General features: G+C 46.9%; 1 protein-coding gene across 1 annotated transcript; it reads right to left on the bottom strand.

Annotated features, from left to right (window-relative positions):
• Window positions 1-9,486: 9,486 nt before the first annotated feature.
• On the bottom strand, window positions 9,487-18,901 carry LOC135809971 (uncharacterized). The gene is made up of 6 exons (XM_065323421.1): window positions 18,338-18,901; window positions 16,194-17,243; window positions 15,362-15,466; window positions 13,266-13,407; window positions 12,396-12,593; window positions 9,487-10,639 (listed from the first exon to the last, which is right to left on the bottom strand). Exons 1-6 carry the CDS (start codon window positions 18,431-18,433, stop codon window positions 10,551-10,553), a joined length of 1,680 nt encoding a protein of 559 aa, XP_065179493.1. The 5' UTR covers window positions 18,434-18,901; the 3' UTR covers window positions 9,487-10,550.
• Window positions 18,902-20,655: the final 1,754 nt, after the last annotated feature.

Below are 20,655 nucleotides of genomic sequence, written 5' to 3'. Positions count from 1 at the left end.
GCCAGGAGTTCTACGTGCTGTCCGTTCTCTTGTGAAGTTGTGGCGCCTGTTGGCAGTGATCAATGGCCAATGACTGGCAAGAATAATCTATGACTTAGTAAGTATGAGTGTCGAACCTCAACTCTTACTGCTGTTTAGTTGGTCGGATCGTGTAGATCTATTTCGTAAATGTGCGAAGTAAAGGTATTCAGTTAGTAAGTACGGTAGTTCCGCAGGAATAATACAGGTACACGATTGTCGTGTGGCGACTTTGGCGGTACTCCAAACTAGCAACGAGTTACGTTGGTCGCGATCAACTACTATAATTATCATGGTCTCACTAATCACTATACTATTGTTGAGCGTAGATCTACATTGTTCTGGTAATTATAATCATTACAACTTAATACAAGTACGTTCCCAGTAGAGAGGAGGTATTTGCATACATGTTAATTGATCCAGGATGACGAGTACTTGGTCTACTCCAAACTGACATAGACACAGCCATGCCAGTCCACTGCATCAAAAAATTGGCAGATTATGCTCGAAAAGCAGTGAAATTGGCAGAATCATACAAACCTTTTAAATATGGCAGGCACTTCCTTGAATTCTGCTCCATTTGTCTTTATCCCCGTACCAAACATGCATGAAACGCACCAGAAAACGTACCAAATAATATTTAATTCTACCAACTTTTCTGTTGGCATTATCCGCTGGGGCGGGTCATGATCACTAGGAATAGGATGCGCACATACATGTACATGTAGATCTAGCATGATGTAGAGTCTACATGTAGCTGCCTGCCACGGCACTGGCACCTTGCTCATTTGCATGCCACCTCTCAATAACGTTATAAAGTACATTGTACAGTGGTCCCTCTATAATCCGGCACCATTTGTGCCACGAAAATCTGCTGGATTAGGGAGGGTGCTGGATTAACAAATCTGATTTACTGCTGCAATGTACATGAAGAGGACATTTTGGCTACTGAAAATTGTGCTGGTTTATCGAGGGTGCTGGATTATAAAGTGCCGGATTAGAGAGGGACGACTGTACTACAATGTAGTTGTACTCGTAAGTACCTGGGTCCTTGCTGGGCAAACGAGTAGATCTACTAGTAATCTATGCACACTATCAATGCTCCAGTTATGCACACATGATGAGCCGTCAATACCCATACAGCGGAAAAATTGTCGTATGAAACTGCTTCTTGTTACAGTACTGCTTTTTCCTCTCTCTCTTGTTACTGCTGCTTATTGGTCCATCTAAATTGTTACAGTCGAAGCGTTCGGTTTGGCATGATTCATGTTCGAATAGCTTCCCCTCCATGGTTTGGCCGTATTTTCCAGTAGTCTTGCCAATATCGCCATCAACAATTCAACATACATGTACATGTACATCCGCCAACGACGTTACGTCCTTCGCAACTGAGACTTTCAGCTTGTTCTTATCTTGGTTTCGTACACCTTCCCCTCCTACATGACTGTATTTACTAAAACTTCGAACTTTCCAAGGTGGAAGGCTGTTGGAGTGCGCATCCAAGACGTGCTAGAGCTGATTGACAGTTAGTTGTAGAACGTCAGTGCCGTCGGTCAGTGTCGTGTAATGACTATGTTATCGCATGAGCTCCAAGTAACTGGTGGCATGTGTGGAAATTGTAGCGTAACTTGTCGTTCCTTGGTCCTTTTCTTTCCCATACACTAATCATTGGCTGTCCATGCGCGTCAATCTACTTGAAGTACTTCGAAGTACTATTATAGTATGCACAAGTCTATACACACAATAGAGATAAGGAGAGAGGATAGGGTGGTGCATGCCACTCCGAGTTTCACGTCACGATCATCAGTCCGCTGACATGATGGCTCCTAAACGAAAAGGAGGGAGCGTGGCGAGGGGAAACCTCAGCGCAAAGGTTAGGTAAACCGTGCAGGCCAGAAGTCGATTATCTGTACGACCTGGGAGCAACGCAGGGGCAGTTCTGGCACAATGCGTGTACAAAATGAATGAGAAACTAAATCTAGCGGTCTTGGTGATAAACACACGCGCACACTCACACGTGCCCACATGAGACAAGTAGCATGACCGCATTCAAAGCTAGATTCACGCGACCTTGCCGACAAAGTAACTTAAGTAGGGCCATGCCAAACTAAAGAAGGTGTGTGGTTCGACTAACATGGACATTTTTTTTACGGGCGGGCGGGCGGATTTTTTTTTAAATATATTTTTTAGTACATGTAAATACACTGTACTGCCTTTAGACACCCAGTACATCGGCATTATTACGCAGTGTTATGCCATACATGTTGTATAAAGGGATCACTGGCTAATACTTTGAAACATTGTGTAGCTTTTGTTACGAGAAGAGAATAACTTCAAGCGGTGACTCTGACTGTCCAAATCATCAAGCAAATGAAGAACGATGCGAGTTGAAAGTAAGTTCGGGAACTACTTCGAAGTACAAAATATAATTGTACAATGTACCGGTACATGTATTGCTAGTTTGGTGTCGGCGTGCACGAATACATGGGCTTTTTCCATCGACGCTTCCTGTGCTTGCACACATGGAGCAGCAACTTACCGGTACAGGTGAAATATCGTTCCCAATACACGAGGAAAGTGAGGAAAATGTTATCAACTCCAAAGCACGAAAAAGGCCAAAAACTAAACCAAGAACATATGCAATAAGGCCAAACTAAAGAAGGTGTGTGGTTCGACTAACATGGACATTTTTTTTACGGGCGGGCGGGCGGATTTTTTTTTTTTAATATATATTTTTAGTACATGTAAATACACTGTATACGCGTATCGAGTAGACTCTACTACCAGCACAAGGCAGCAGTCGTACCACTCACTGCACTGCACTGCAGTACAACTACAAGTCAAGTCCAAAAGGAGCCGGCTGCGTCCGCAGACTCACGCCGCACAGCACGTAGACGTGGACGTGTTCAGTCCACGTACGTCAGTCACACGATAGCCCGCCGAAAAAAAGTTACGGTCGGGCTGAAATTGTACGGTCGGTCGGGTGAGTCGAACCACACACCTTCTTTAGTTTGGCCTAACATGTTATTTATAAAGACAGGACAAGTGAATAATTAGTCAGTCCATTGTTCATGATGATCTCCGACGGTTACGTCGGCAGGCGAGCCTCCGCCACTGCCAAAGCAGCGTGGGCTCCGCAGGAGGGTGCAAATTTTAAACCAAAATTTAAACGCCTACAACCGCGAATGCACATGATACAGGATTTCAGAAGGCTGAAGGAAATCCTGCATCTAACAAATGCCATAACATGAGAGTAATGCTCACCCCTCTTCTCCGCCAACAGATGAGCAATTCGTTTGTACAGTGCTGTTGATGCTGGACCCATTCCGCCACTGGCTGACATGACCGCCAGAACAAAGGAGGCTTGCTCAACCTGCCTCACCCGCTCCTCATAGTGCCTTCTCTTTTCTTTTTCATGTCGCTGATACACAATAGTATGTGGTGCAGATCGATTTGAGCGTGAGTGAGGATTAAAAACCCGTATATCAATAAGTGTACACGAGGAAAGTGCAATCTCGTCTGTCCTTCATCCCAAAACAGAAGGCCGTCCTTAATCTGGAACGAGGCAATCACTCTCAACCGGACGGTCACTTCAAAATAAGTCTCGCCAGTCTGCCGGTGGTCGTATCGAGTAGACTCTACTACCAGCACAAGGCAGCAGTCGTACCACTCACTGCACTGCACTGCAGTACAACTACAAGTCAAGACTCAAGTCCAAAAGGAGCCGCCTGCGTCCGCAGACTCACGCTGCACAACACGTAGACGTGGACGTGTTCAGCCCACGTACGTCAGTCACACGACAGCCCGCCGAAAAAAGTTACGGTCGGGCTGAAAAATGTACGGTCGGTCGGGTGAGTCGAACCACAGACCTTCTTCAGTGTGGCCTAGTTTAGGCCACACGTTTTTATTTCTATGTTTCTCGTCACCTGAAAATCTAAAAACGTATGCGAGAGGTGGAAAAAAATAAAAAATGACCGAAGAATTATGTTATCGCATGGTTGCGAGGGCCTTATGGCATATTATTGCCCCGAGAGGTTAGCCCGAGGGCCGTAGGCCCGAGGGCTAACCTCGAGGGGCAATAATATGCCATAAGGCCCGCAGCAACCATGTGATAACAAATTTATCACATGGCCCACAGAGCAGACCATTGGGCTGCTGTTGAAACTATCCCAAATGCCAACACATTATGACCACAATGTATATTGATGTGCTATCATTATCAAAACAGGAAAAATGAAGATATTTCTCCTACACCCTAACAAAAAGTCTTCTACAGGCCATCAGAGAGTATACAGTACTGAAAGACGGAGACAGAAAAAAAGTGCCGGCACAGCATCGTCATGGCAATAGACATGGCAACCACAATAAAACACAGCAGAATCATAATTTCAGTTGAAAAATAAAGAGTGCTACCACTCAAGAGTTTCTTCATGTTTACATGTGTATCAGGAAGTTGTCAAATACAGTACTGCAAGTATTTGACGACTCCCTGGTGTGTAATTCTGAGGACAATTTTTCTTCTTTTTATCAGCTCCAGATAGCTGTATTTTTCATTGCAAAACATTCCTGAATTGTTGTGTTTGTTGTTCAAGCAAAGGTGAAGGCAGAGGACAGGTGACCCTGGTAAGAGTTATGCGTGGCACATGAAGACCACACACAGGCAGTGACTTTGCGAGGATCTGAAAACGCACGATGCGGAGTTGAATTTATTTGTGTTATTTCAAATAATTGTTTGTGATCACAGTACCACATGTGCACATCGAGCAGAACTGAATCTTATCCACAAGCTTACCGACGGTCAGGCTGCCAAAATGATTGAACAAATGATCCCTGCAAGCACCACACGGCAGACGTCCGAGGCCATGTCCATTGCCGGGACGTCCATCTCCAAAAACAATTCCATCTTCGTCTCAATGCTACACTGCGACTCGTCGTAGAGTCGTACAGAGTCGTCGTAGACTCGTAGTACAGTCTAGTCACGCGATCACTGAAATAAACTATTTTTTTGCGGGCAAATAAACTATTTTTTTGCGGGCAATATCGCATATTATTGCCCGCGGCGCGAAAGGTGCTGATTCGCTGGAGTACGGGCAACAATCACGTGCCATGTGATAAAAAAAGTTTATTAGACCTTTGTTCACACTAAAATCCACCAATACACAATGAAAAATAGCATCCATAGTTAGCAACTAGTATGTGATAGGAGCTTCTGTCACAATCTGTGCATGTGCAGCTAGATTGCGCACAACAAATGCCGACCTCGCATCATTATCATGTGTCGCACAGGCCAGGCCACAATATGTACATGTGCATGAGTGTGCTGGTCCCCACATGCACAGTCAGTGCAGCAGAGTTTGTTTTCTTTTTTTCTTCCAGACTCCTGAATCGTATGCGCGCGGGTACCGGGTGACGAGAAACATAGAAATAAAAACGTGTGGCCTTAGACTTTTAGTTGCGAAGATAGAACTATTAGTTTCATGACGTCACTTCGACACCGATATCATAATACAGTGGTGCATGCACATGTAACGTTACAAGTACATACATGATTTTAGTACAATACATGTACATGACAAAGGCTTGAGCACAAGATAAGATACAGTATTCGTGGGATAGTAATAGTATGCTCCTGTTGCATGCCCAAATAATTAAAAAAGAAGCTTGCATGCATCGTTGGCCGTACTACCTGAGAGACCGTCTAGGGACTAGGCCATAGGGACTACGACCTGCATCAGTACAATGTCATCAATATCATGATTATGGCAGTCATCATGCAGCACATGCAGCACATGCACTGAGTCAGTACGCGACGCGAATCATGAACTCCCAGTGGAACCTCCATCTACTACTAACTAGTATAATAATAGCAGACACCTCTCAACAAAGCCGGACCACCACCATATTTAGGCCACGCTGATTCAGTCAGTTCCAGCTGTTGACTGTTCCCAATCACTAGCAAAGGCTTTTTTAAAGTCTTCGCTAGTGATTGGGAACAGGCAACAGTTGGCCAACGATGAGGGCACAGTGTCACTGAACGCTTCAGGGGTTGACCTCGGACAACTTTGGTAACAGTCTTGCAGACGGAATTGTCATCATGGCATGGACTTTTAACTTTCGGTCAACTTTTCCACAAGTCCTAACCTGCAAGAAAGCACCACTCCCTGCTCGATACACAGTGTTTCGGGGAATTCACCCCTCATCAGTTGAGCTTGAGTAGGCTGAGGAAGGTTGTGCCTGAAGAGCACCACTTATAAATGAGCCAGAGCACGCGAAAAGGGCCCTTATGGTGATTTTCAACAAAATTCAGCTGATGGCATTTTCAGGTAGCCAGTGATTGTAGAAATCGAATAAAAAAAATTTGACTCAATTTGGCCAACTCTAATCAAAGTTACGGCTCCTGCCGTGGGCTCGTTTTTTACGGAAAATGCGGACATGTAGATAAGGGGGGTAAGAAACTCCTAGACATTCAGCCAGAGTAGACTGGTTGCAATAGCCATGGAGAATATCTCAGCCAAAGTACAGCATTTGTACACAGTTACAGTCAAAAGACAAAATTGAAAAACAACCTGTTGAAATCTTTGTTATGTACACAGTAACTAGGGAGTCATCCACCATGGAGTACTACGCAAGAAGCGGACCCAGAATGTGGCTTGTGGCAAATAGTTGCAACGGAAGTTACAGTAACAGCAACAAACATTGTTCCCCAAGCACCAGGTGACCGGGTTCATATGCACTCTCTTCTCAGTTTCAAGGCGAGAGCTGACTAGAAGCAGCGGGGGCAGGGCAGAGAGTGTCTTGATGCTCCACAGCAACAAACGGCTGTATCTCCTTGTGCAAATACTCCTGGCGTGCTTGCGACAAGCCACCAGCAGGCAGAGTTGCGGGAATACCAGCAGCCTTTACCTCATCAGCAGTCACTTTCAAGATAGGTACAGCCACAGCATCACTGTCACCGTTATGTGCTCTTCCAAATTGCGACAGGCAGTCACTTTATCGGCTTCACCCGCAGCAGAAACAACTTTGCGCCGGAGGTCCTCACAAACTGCACAAACATCCCTTCGCGGCGTCATGAAGCGGATGTGTGGTAGACACTGATGCCAAATGCTGCGGAAAGTAGACTCCGCTATAGCTCTCCATCCCTCTGACTTACACAGTGCCACAAATTCTGCATGGACTTCTTTGTATGTCTGGTGAGCTGGCAAGAAAACAGGAGGTACATCATCACGGCCGCGGAGAGGGGCTGGGTGTGGGATACCATAGACATCAGCGTGTCGCTTGATGAAGTCAAGGCAATTCTTGACATCAGCAAATTCCAGTGCATTGGGCGGCCTTCGCCCACGGTTACCATGTACTCTTGCTGTGACACCATGCTCATGGAGGTGCTTTCTCAAGTTCTTTAGCCGCTTCTCACTGATGTCGTACAAAGTCCTGAATGCAGCAACACAAATTTCCACTCCCTGGAACGAATAGCGAAAGCGCTGTCGCTGTCTTTTCTCTCCTGGCTTGTGGGACAAAGCAGTTTCGTGTCGACCTGACTCGAGCAGTCCCAGTATAATCAGGTCACTCTCAGGTCGCTCGAGCTCCTTCATGTTCAGCACATTCACTTCAACATCTGCCTCGTCAAACTTCCTAAAACAATTCAGGCTGCATCCACACGAATAATTGCGATTGTGTTCAGCCGCTTCACCAGTCTGCATGGCTTCAGAGGGGCTACTGCTACTAGAAGTTGCCTGTGGAGCGGCGTGCGAGCTGTCCAAAGACATGAAGTCCATTGCTGCACTAGCTGTGTCGATTGTCGCAGCAAGGAAATGTTCTCGTTCGTCATCGCTGCTGTCAGAACTATCTTCACTTTCGCTCCCTGCGCCATCACTCGCACACTCGTCATCGCCATAAAACTCAGCTTCATCTTCTCTGAGAAGAAGATCCAGCGCAGCATCAACAGTGAAGCAGGTTCTCCGGCTCATGTTCAACTCGAGCATCCACTGATCCAGCTAGTGCAAGAAAAGCTAGAGAAGGGAACGGCAAGTGAAGCGCAACAAGAAAGAAGTACATGTATGATGTAGTCTTTGCCGTGCCAGCAGCTAGCTGCCCACGCGCGCGCGTGCGAACCCACGAAATCAAAATCGCTGAAACTTTGGCTTCCGTAGCTCAATTTCATCGCGGTAACTTGCAAATGAAAGCTGGAAACCCCTAGATCATTTTGGAATAACACCTATTTCATCAGTCAAACCGTGGAAATAGTGCAGAATCGATCACGTTGGCCTGTCAAAATCCTACGGTAAATTTGACCCACTGCACTTCAAACGCGATTTTCTCAGTTCGCACGTGCATCCCATAAGGGCCCTTTTCGCGTGCGCTGGCTCAAATAGTGCTCTCCAGGCATAAGAATCACCAGGGATACAAACTTGCAGAGACGCTCCGTTTCCAGCGCGACAAACACCTCGTGAACGCCAGATAGCAGCGTGAGTCAGTGTCGCTCCTGGATGGTGAGAACAGACGTAGAGGACCCTCGGTCATTCACAACGCTGTCACCTCCAAACCAGCTAGTCGCAAGCCGGCGCTGGGCACAACAGGTTTGCCGAGTCGAAGGTTCGATGGACTTCTCGTGTGCTCTGGATGGCAGTCGTCAGTCAGTCAAGTGTCAAGTCAAGTCGGCGGAATAGCGCAAGCTCCAGTGTGGGAGCAAGCTCATTCCTAAAAAATCATCGCCGAAGTCGCAACCACTATTTCGTCCTATTGCCAGTATTGGTATTGTTGCTAATGGCTTTTGTTACTGTCATTTCTGTCATTTCATTGTATTGTATTACACTTCAGACTTCAATCCTGAATGGCATAAGCCAAAGTGGTGGGCACTGGCGGATTATGCCCCGATTGGCATAATTTGGTGGTTGAAAATGTGAACCATATTTTGGTATCCTTTCGGAGGTACTACAACTTACAAGTAGTAGGAGCATACCGGTAAGTTGATGATTGTACCACAGTTCTAGTACATGTATGTAGGCTACACAATCGTGTACAATGCACCTGATCAGTGCTGGCAAGAGTACATAACCCGGGTTATGTACTCTTGGGTTATGTACTCTTGGTGCTGGTGATCTGCATGGTAAAGGGTTCAGGGGTCATGCAAATAGTGTTTTCAATAAAAAGCAGGGTAGAAATCATGCCAATAGTCAATACATTCTTGTATGCTTGAACGCGTCTTCTTCAAAGTTCTTCCTCACACTGATACAGTACATGTACTGATGTAGCAGAAGATGTGAATGAATCAGCCTTTGTCAGGTATCCCGGGCCGGACAAGATAGTGACGGTTAGCCCACAAAACTCTGCGCCAAGAGTGTCCGACGACTAGGGCAGGTTATAATTACTGTACATGCATGTTCAACAGTCCGACTACTGACTAGTACAGTAGTAGCTTCAACTACATGTAGTACAATAATGTAGATCTACATGTGTGCATGTACCATGATGTGTTGGTTAGATTGACAGCATGAAACAAGGTGGAGGACACTGTGTTCGGAAACAGTGACCAAAGTCCTTACTACAATCTTCCGCGGTTTATTATTATTATTATTTCACCGTCCAATGGCAGAAGCCAATGTAAAGGAGGGGGCGTTAGCCAGCCATGGCAAGAGAAGAAAAAAAAGAAGAAAGAATGAAGGAAAGAAGAGGTTTATCTAATACTAATTTTGAACTAGTATTGGGTTATAATAATATGTACCATGATGTGCTAGTAGACTACCAGTATCACAATGCTTTTGGTTTCGCACATTGTCATCCAGCGGCCAGTTGGCCATGTCTCGCCCGAGCTTTCACCTTGCCGCTGGGGAGCTCCATGAATAACAAGGTCTATGGGGAAAAGCTTGCTCTGGTCAGTCCAGGTAGACGAAAAGTTGATAGGAAATGATGGTAGGATGAATAGAAGTGCCGTTGCATGATACTGCGGCAGTGCCAGGATACAATGCGCTTACAAATACATTTTGTTTCAAGAAAGGATTGTACGTGCAAGCGGTAAAGCACGGTGCAGATAGTGACAATAATAATAATAACAATAATAAGAATAATAGTGATGATGTGAAAATGTGAGTATTTTGCCATGCTGAGAAGGTATGTGTTAGCTGCATGCACGTCTGTTTTGTATTCAAGAAGTGATGATGAGAGTTATGGTGATAATCGCAACTGCAAGAAAACTTTGCGAGAGAATTCAGTGCCGAGTGCGCCGATAACGGTTGGAGATACTCAGTAAAAATATATGAGATCATGTCGCCATTGGTTAAAATTATGCGAAGATGCTTCGGCGTTAAAGTCATCAAAACAGAAGGCGATAATGGAATGAAATATACCTTGGTCCTTAACCAGCAGCACCGAGGAAACTACAATTTCCGATGAGTAATGGAGAGATTTCCGGTACAATGAAACGTGTACAATGTACAAGTTTGCAACGGCTGGATAGCAATAGAAAGAGCTGAACAACCACAACAATAAATTACTCCATTTCGGAGTAAGCAGGGATCCAGTTTTATTGACCATCACCATCACGCAGCAGTCGACTTTTCATTGGAATTGTCAGCATGGTCTATAACAACAGTAACGACGCTGACACATGGTGCATCTGAGATAGAACCTGAAAGAAGGAGCATAGCAATAGAATGTAGAAACGACTCATTCCTGACTACACAGTGAATATGGAGGCTGCACAATTATAAATATAAAAAAATTCACGGTTCGCGTGAGACTCGGTTTCTCTATATAGAGGCCGAGTTTTCCGCATCCGTAGGAACGCCACCACCCTTCAAGGATCAAGGCGCAGATGCAGCTCCTAAAGCGGTGGGAGGTGAGTAGATCAGCTCACCAGCATGTGGTCAAAGACCGAAAATCCCATTCACTGCATCGGAATACTGTATAATAATTACGTAATTTTAGGTGTATTTAAATCTCGGTGCCAGGTTTCAGGTGTAATGTGGAATTAGGTGACTAGCCTACCCTTCACATACAATGCATACTCTAGTGCCTTTTAGGTGTAATCTAAATTTAGGAGCCTGAATTCTCTACCGAAATTGCCGAAATTAAAATTACACCGAAAATAATATGTTATGCCAACACTGAGTATTAAAGTGTAGCGTCTTGGGACACCATGCAAAAACAGTGTATAAAACGAGTTGTCTGAGAATTTCCTGAGCCTTGTTATGTCCATGAAACGCAGCGTTACAACAATGATCACTGTTCACTTCTGCTATAAGGCCACACCAAGGTAATTCTCAGATGATGTTTTGCGTCGGACTTCTCATGGGAACAGGCACATGGGCGGACGGAAAAAGAGGAAAAAAACAAAACTCCATTTCTATGTGCACTGAGCCATGTTGCACACAGAACTGGAATAGCACTACTAAACTGTCACTTATATCAAAAACGACAACAAGTCGCCGCAGTACAGCTGGCAGACTGGGCTCAGTGGAGTGATACAGTAACAGACATATACAGTAAAACCTGTAACTAACGACCATCCCTTGGTGCCAGCAAAAGCGATCTTTAGTGGCAGGTGGTCTTTAGTTAGAGGGTTGCACCGCGCGACCATATATGGATCCCATATATGATATGTATGTCAAAATGCAGCTAATACAGCAAGCGCACCCACGGGGTCGAAAGCTCGTATTACACCCTGATTTTGTTCAAATCACGCTTGAAATAAGTTCTTCTTCACGAAAGTTTCCCGTACAGGAGTTCGTCGTAAACGAATAATATTGACTTGATATGATGCCTGGCCAACCATAGGATTGGCCCTAGTTCGTACTAAAGGGAAGTTCGCCTTATCAGTGTTCGTCCTAATGAGGTTTGACTGTACTTCAATCCAGAAGTTCTACATGCTCGGCATAGTCCATGCAGCGTGTGATGACTATCGGGGGGGGGGGGGGGGGGGGCTGAAGACCGCAAACGCAACCCGCAAAGGTGAAGGTATTATGCAAGTGAACACGAACCAGGGAAAGAGTGGCCCAGGGCCTAAAGTCCCCGAAACCACAATTGCTTCATGATCAGGAGAAGATAATAGTGACATTGCTGTTCAGGTGCACAGTGTAACTACGTGTACTGTGTTATTTGCAGATCGTAACGGGCTTGCTGAACACATTGAGCAGATGCCAGTAGCATCCTGCTCCGTGCTCCAAATGTTTGTCGTCTTTCACGCATGCACACGCCCACACACACAACAACACACACACACGCACCCCCCCCCCCCACACACACACATACACACACACATGCACACATACACACACACACACACACACACACACACACACACACACACACACACACACACACGTGCAACAATCGATGTTTATCCCTGCTGGAAAATTAACAAATTTAATTGCACTTCATCTCACCACTATCAGGACATCGCGGTGGTGGTACTTCGCAGTAGCTTCCAAGTGACTGTGACGCAGCCTGCAATGCCACCTCGGCCTCCACAGGTGCTTCTAAGGCACGAGGCCTTTGGACCACCGCAAGATTTCTCAGCGGGATTGCAATTTCCGGATTTTGCGATCGACGTGCTAAACTGCCGCCAAATGGAGATGAATTAGCTGCAACACGCAGATAAAAAGCAAAGAAAATGAAGCGGATTATTTCCTCTCTTTCCTAGTCATCATTCAGGCATATACATGTACAAATAATAGATTATTATCAACCTCGCGCAAAACTTTCTTCTTCCACTGTTCCTTTGTTCTGAGCCCCCTCCCCCCTCCCCCCCCCCCCCTTCTCTTATGCAGCGCCTTACAGTGGGGTAAGAGGATAGGTCACACAACCAATGGTACAGGTGCCGAAGGGCCCATGCGCTGCGCCCATGCACTTTTTTGTGCCTGGCCACACGTTCCCAGTGACTACGAGTAGCAGCACAGTAGGACTTGAGTCAGGTCCCGCTTGCTTCGCGATCATGGTCTTTGACCAACCCACTGTACCTGCCTGATGGTCCACAAAATAGTGCAAGAAAAGTGCATAGTGATGGGGACGCTTTGCTTGTCTGTGACCAGAACTTCCGTTGGCATGCGCCGTCAAGTGCAAGTATGGGTGACATCAATTGACCCATTGCGCATTGCCAAGTATGGAATGCATGAGTAATGCTTGTGAGTACGCTGGGATCAGCAATGCACTGTTCAACACCCCCAGACGACCATGCCCAGGTGGCTGTGAAGGGTGTTTATGGCAGAAATTGCGTCATTGCGCAATGGGTCCACTAGGCACCATATGCCACCCACCTGGCACACCAGATGGCTCCGATGAAGGCTGATTCAATATGGCGGGTCCGGGACAGGGATTAGTAACGAACGTCTCGCAGCCAGCAGCGTCTGTTAACCGCGCGTCCTGCAGCACCGCCAATGTACTGCCCTGTCTGCTGAGCTGCAATGCATAAAGGAAAAAAGATATAAAAAAAGGAGTTGATAAACAAGCGATCAGGCATATCATGGGTTCTTGCACATACAATGTAGGCATCAAGCGCATGCAAGCTTTGTGCTAGAACTGTACTCCGAATTTGTGACCCTAACGGGGGGGGGGGGGGAGGGAGAATGTGGGATGTTGGTGAGCTTGGTGACCAGCAAGATTGGAGTCACCCAGCCACAACTCCTCGATATGATACATGGTAGATGAGTTATCTTGAGATACGGGCAGCGCCCGGTCCCAAGGTGCCTGGACAAGAGATGTCCGAGTGTGCTGGTGTCTGACACAAAACGTGCGCAGTTGGCAAAGTCGTTTGGAAATTGGCTTTCAAAACATGAGATTGTGATTTCAATTCCCAGTTGGAGTGAAAGTATTCCACCTGCAGGAGAAATACCTGGGAAAATTCAAATTTCCCTGTACTGTATTAGCTACTGTTAGGAAACATGTGAAACTGACCTCCAAACAAAACACCTCTGTCACTGCAAATCCAGCATTTTAGATCCCAGTTTGCTCTATTCTGGGAATGCTGTGCGGTCGGAGCTGCGCGCATTATCAACCACTCCACCTTTTCTTTCTCTCTGACGGGCCTTCATATTCACCATCAGGCCCGTTGGAGTCGATACGACTGGTACGACCATGGTAGTACCACTTATGGCGACCGGTGGTCACCGTGAAACGCTCAGAAAAGCAATAAAAAAGTTTCGAAAGTTGGAGATTTTTTGCTGGACTTGCTGTGCAATGTTCAAGATATGCATCAGGGGTGTTTTCTATTGCATGGAATCCCATAACACGGGGTTTCCACCCACCCTCGCAAGGGGCTCTGCCCCCTTCACCCCCGCCGGGGGACACCCCGGGCCTCGGCCATACCACTCGCCTACAGCCTCCAAAGGCCCTGACCATATCTGCACAGAACCTAGACTTCCTCCTCTCCCCTCCCACCAGACGTTACGTATAAATTAGTGATACCTAGGGGTGAAACGAGTATCTATTTTGACCAATCGATCACTCTGATACTCTTCCCTGAATTGTAAATTATTTACGTGCTGTACAATGTTAAAGGATGACACCACCAGGTAGTGTCGAGAATGGCATTTCATTGGCGACAATTCTTAAACAGCATAAACGCATCTATGCAGCCTAATGAATACCCTGGACACACAGACACACCGACCTCCAGAAATGCACACACACACACACACGTGCACACACTCAAATGTACACACATGTACATAAATATAATGTGTACACACGCGTACACTCAGACTCAGACATGCCCACCGCGGAAGCGATGATAGCAAAGAGCTATGTTAGACATAGTAACTTGTGCTAGGATTACACCATTCAACAGCTTGCAAGGCTGATGACTTGACCGCCACTAATTTTAGCTAAACAGCTGATTGAAGTGGCTTTTTCTGGCCAGTGAATCCCTATTTTTCATTTTTTTTTCATTTTCCATTCTTTTTTACACACACACGCCACACCACATACTCTGGCATATACTGGCTGTTGGCAACCACCCAGGAGAATGAAAGCTAGGAGAATGAGAAAGAGAAGAAAGACGTGTGCGACCATAATCGTCGGGAATTGAATCAGCAACCTCTCGATTGGAAATCAACTGCACATGCCACTGCACCATATGGGACCCGTACAAACACGTACACACACACACACACTATACACACACACACACACACATAATTATGGTATATGTACTTCAAAGGAAGTAAGCTGCCAACCGATGACGGTTGTTGTCAGGATCACTGTCTGCAACACGGTGCGTTCTCCGACATGCTGTCAAACATTCAACACACACACACACACACACACACACACACACACACACACACACACACACACACACACACATGTGCGCATGTGAAGCAGCTGGTCACATCACACGGCCAAGAGCACTGACCGTCGTTAAACCCGGGCATGAATTGAACAAGAAATGCCGAAGAGGTCGTACAACATCACCGGAGAAGGCCCAGTACAGGAGACCACTTGCCAGTAGACTGCATATCTGCCGCACCAAAGGAAACGTTCAGCAAAGAGAAAAGAGAGAAAACTGTTCCAGTGATCTCAGACATTCAGTTGTCAGTTTTTCCTTAGTCTGATATACAAGTCAGGGAATAATTTACTTTCGATTTTTTGCATAGCAATTTTGCTACGCAGAATCAAACTTGAATAGCAATACCAAAAGGGTGCATAGCAATTTTCTTAAACATTAAATTTTGACAACATTGTCTTTCTGCAGAGCTGACCAGAGTGCAATCTCAGACCACAAGTACACTCTAACACCTTAGTTGCAAACCTAACCTGGTGCCAGGATGCATAGCTCAGCACTTTCGCAGCTTTGTGCATCTATTTCATCCCTAAGGACACGCCTGGCATGTACACTGTGCATCATAGGGTGCAGTGAAAAATCTACATACATCGCAGTTTTATGCAACACATTTCTGAAGTTGGTTCGCACCTCAGAAGAATTGCATAGCAAACTGCGATGCGATACCGGTTAAATTATTCCCTGCAAGTTGACGATCACAATGTCATAAGATGTGTGAACACAATCAAAACAGCAATAACTAACTCTTAGAAGAGAGGGATGTACTTCAACAAAATAAATTTCACGGCTCACTTGTAACTCAGTCAGGCTGAGTTTCCCGCATTCGCAGAAACGGCACCACCCTCAAAGATCATGGCACAGATGCAGCTCATAGCTCCTAAAGCTCCCAAAGCATTATACTTACAGACTCTGTAATGGATCCAATCGCCAATTGACTGTGAATTGCATCGGCGGAACTAAACTGAGGGGAGCATTGAGACGAGTCCGTGCAGCAGGTGAACTGGGCGAGCTCCTCCATTAGATTCTTGACCAGTGGACAATTGATGGCGTTGCGTATGCACTGCGACGAGTACGTGTGCACTAACTGCATAATGCAGCTGAGCAGAACGAGGACGAGACTGCACCAGACGCCGAACTGCCATGTCATCATGGCAAAATTGGCATTACGCCCGTGTCCGCGCGGCTGCTTGGCACGGCCAGGCGGCACCCACTGCAAGCCCACTACGGCAACGTGACCAATCGTCAGCTTGGAGACGGCCGTGTCCGCAAGGTGATGCATGGAGAGCAGGAGAAAGGCAACGCTGATGACACCCATGAGCACTGGAACAAGCGAGGGAATAAGGACACGCTCGCCATTCGTCATCGTGCACGGCAGGCCGTACGCTTGCTGGCGAACATAACGATGAGATTGCCGCACGGTGCAGTACACGATAAATGTAAACGTGGCGACGATTGCGAACAGGAACACGACCATTTCACACGCCTGCATCCAGTGTATCCACTCGTTGTGTGTACTCTTTATCGTTGCTATCATCTTGGCGTACATATACCAGGCGAATGACTGCCACATGATCAGGAAAGGATACATTAAGTACGCAATGTCCCCGACGATAGCTGACGCAGCACACAGCACCGGCGCATCGTTAATCGGCATGTCCTGCAGGAGCACATTGCCATCGTAGCCGCACAAGCAACTAGTGTGAGGAGTGAAGGCGCTAGCCAACGAAAGCAGGAGCAGCACGAGTGAGGTCGTGTTAGTGTAGAGCACGGCGCGCCAGGGCAAAGAGGCTTTCAGTTTCTTCCAGTTCACCACGGCAATCAGGCCACCATACATGTACACTACAAACTGCACCGCAATCAGGACACGATGGCTAGCCACGATGCTCGACAGTTTTCGCGACCCCAGTAAGTTTGTGCCTGCGCATGATAGTGAGCAGTTGAAGAAGGTCCTCTCCTGTGGCAACACAAACAAGAAGATGCACACGTGAGTGGTAGCATGCAGGACTGGCACGGTGCCACTGGTACGCTGGAGGGTGCAGCCATGGCCGTACCGGTCTTTACTGATTCCGGTGCCCAGGGAGTATCCAGTGTGCAATTACCGATGCAGGAGTACTACCGTATTTCCCCGTAAGTTAGTTCTCCCCAATGACTTAGTACCCCCCTATAAAAACAGACACTTTCCACTGCCGAGGTTATCACCCCGAAAGACAGTTCCCCCCGAAAGATAGTAAGTTCGTACCCGTCCTACATGTACAGACACCGTACAGCACATACATCATATGCACGGACACTAGAGTTGCGCAGGCTTCCCACTGCGTGTCATTTACCCCCGATAAAAAAGTACTCCCCGAAAGATAGTACCACCCCGAAAGTTAGTACTCATGTGGCTGCTAAGTTCGAAAGTTAGTGCGTACTAACTTACGGGGAAATACGGTAGTAGGGTATCCTCATGCAAGTGCTAATAGGCTATCATTGTGCACTCCTCACTCCAGTCAGTCCCTGATATGCTGCTACTCTGGCTCAGTGAGGAGTGTTTGCTGTACGAGCGAATCTGCTGCCAGCAGAACGTGTAAGTAAAACAACCAGATATGATGCACCGAGCTAGAGGTGTGTCCTCCCGTGATACTGAAAATTGGACGTGGGGAAATTATCAGCCCTGAAGCCGACCTGGAGTTGTACAACCCCTCAGCAGCTGGCCCCGGGCCTGCCTAGCGAAGCACTCGCTCCACAAACAAGTGAATGATGTAACATTTGACACAGGGCCTACTTTGAAGTTGAACATTGGTTAGGAGATTCCCTATAGGCCATTGTCTCTGGAAGGTCCTAATTGAAAAAAAGCAATGGACTGGGTAGGTCACTCACACCCCCATAGTCTTGGACCTCCATGAGCGGAAAGATGCATAGTCTTACGTGTTCAACCCCTGTTCACCTTTTTTTTACTTCTTTTTTTTACTACGTGCATATACAGAGTGAGTCCGCCCCCCCCCCCCCCCCCCCCCCTTCTGCGTCAGGCTGGATACAACCGTTGTTCACAAGAGATTCCCTCACCTCTTCTACCAATAGGCAGTCAAGACAGGTAGTCCTCCCAGCAGGCGATCCAGTAGGAACGTTGGCGGAGGAACCATAACCAAGAGAGTCAACCATCACCAAAAGAGTTTCGCATTCTCGTACAGCAAGTCAGCGGGTGCTAGGGCCGGAATAAACCAGTACTGGCAGTCTCTCTCTCTTTCACTTCCCTTCCCTTCCCTGTCTCGAATTATCAGGAACTCGGCCCACACAGCTTTCATTCATCGATCCGACGAAGTGATTTTCGCACTTTACTATTGTCTTTAGCCGACTGGACTGTCGTCCGATTATCGCTCGGCAAAACCAGAGCCTCTTCATCTTCAAAAGACTTCATATCCACCATCGCAGACAACCCATATAATTATTGGCAAGGCCGCTTGTGACATCCCGGTCACATGATTTACAAGAATCTAAAAGAGAGTCTGATCAGCGGGAGGAGACGCTAAATCGGAAACTTCGTACATAACCAGCAAGTCTAATGCCGCTTTTGTCGGGTCCATCGACTTTTCATACGCAAGGTCACGGCTGGGATCCGTGGGTGGATTCCGTGGGATTGGAAGATGGTGCAATCATTTTAGTACCCATTGGAGCGCTATACAGCTCCAGTATTATACAGAAGCCTTGCTTGGTAGTTTAACATGTTTTTCGATTTTGACAGCATGTTATAATGCGTCCTCGCCTTGTAACATGCTCTCAAAATCGAAAAACATGTTATACAGCTACAGGTAGTATTAAAAGCCACATGATTAGTTTTTATCGCGCTCCCACTCGCTCGCCTGCAAACCCGACAGAACGTCACGTTGTATTACCCGGCCGGAGATCTACCGCGCATAGATCTAAATTCTAAATTCTATCTTGGCTGATCTTAGTAACCGTCTACACACCTTAGCCTGCAGGACATCGAACATAGCTAGCTGTGCAGTAGTTAGGGCGAGGCTCCAGACTGGGGTGGCATATTCCATTGTGGGGCGTAGATCTACACAGTCATGATTTGTAGAGCAAGGCAATGTTGGGGTAAGGTATAGATAGCGACCCATATAGCACAATAGATTTACTCTTTGCTGAAATTTCTTGGATATGGTATTGTAATTGGACATTATACTTGTCTTGTCTGCCGAGAACGTGCCGTGCGTTCAAATTTCTCCAAAACCTGACTGCGTGTACCTACCTGGTGTACGCGTCAAGAACTGTGCCTGTCTGATGTCGTGATGACACGTCGACACGACCACCCGTTTTGGTTTTTTCACCATAGACGTAGACGTAAACGGGAGTCGGAGAACGTAGTGTGACGACGGCCTATTATTAAAGTCTACATAATTTATGTAAGTAATGGCACTGTTACGAGCCACTCTACACCAAACCTACACACACTGATGCGCGGCCTCCAGTCCTCACAACGACCTACTCTGCCAGACATGCTCTCCCAGGGCCAGACTTTCTCAACCCTTGCTGAAAACGCAACCGCCCTGAACGCTTTCTTCATCTCGCAGCCAACAGTCAGTCACAGGGTGCCCCGAGGAACTCCCCTCCATTCATTTCCATATCCCTACCTGGTCTCATGAAACATCAGCCCCAGAGGTTTCAAAGCTACTGTCTAACCTCGAGTCCTCGACCCGTCAAAGAGCCCGGGTTGTGATGGCATACCAACCCGCCTACTGAAAGAGGCAGCCAGTTCACTTGCGCCGTCCCTAGCAACCCATTTTAACGTCTCCTTCGAATGTTGCACTATCCCGCAAGAGTGGAGGGACGCAACAGACTAGTGACAGTGACCCCCATCCACAGGAAGGGCAGCAAAACCGATCCATCCAGCTATAGATCTACCCTCTTCCATATTCTTCTTGCACATAGCCTGCACCATGGATATGCACCACCACACCCTCTTGCAATTCCCCTACCCAGAATACAACCCATTCGCACGCTCAGGTTCCCCCGAACTTTTGAGCTACCCACAACACGCAAAACCGGCTTACTAAGAGTAAGAGACTCCCCCATCTATGCTGCTCTTGATCTCTTTAAAGGGGAAGTTAACTTAAGGCAAAAATCAAAATTTCACCAGTAACTGTTGTAGTCTTCGGGGTGCTGAGTCGAATGGTCTTGGTCCGAGAAAGCTGAGACGCTCCCTTCCTACTTGAATCCCAATCGAACTCGCGCCCTTCCACCGAAACTGGGTGACTGCGCCCTACTAGATGGGGATTTGCATGCAAAATGTCACTAAAAGCGCCATTTCGGTCTTATAAAAGCACGGATGACCGCGATTGGCCCATATGTTGTAGTCTTTTGGACGCTGAGTCGACTGTTTT

Source organism: Sycon ciliatum, chromosome 2 (genome assembly GCF_964019385.1).
Source record: "Sycon ciliatum chromosome 2, ocSycCili1.1, whole genome shotgun sequence".
Taxonomy (NCBI): domain Eukaryota; kingdom Metazoa; phylum Porifera; class Calcarea; order Leucosolenida; family Sycettidae; genus Sycon; species Sycon ciliatum.
This window is presented reverse-complemented; position numbering and strand designations above follow the sequence as displayed.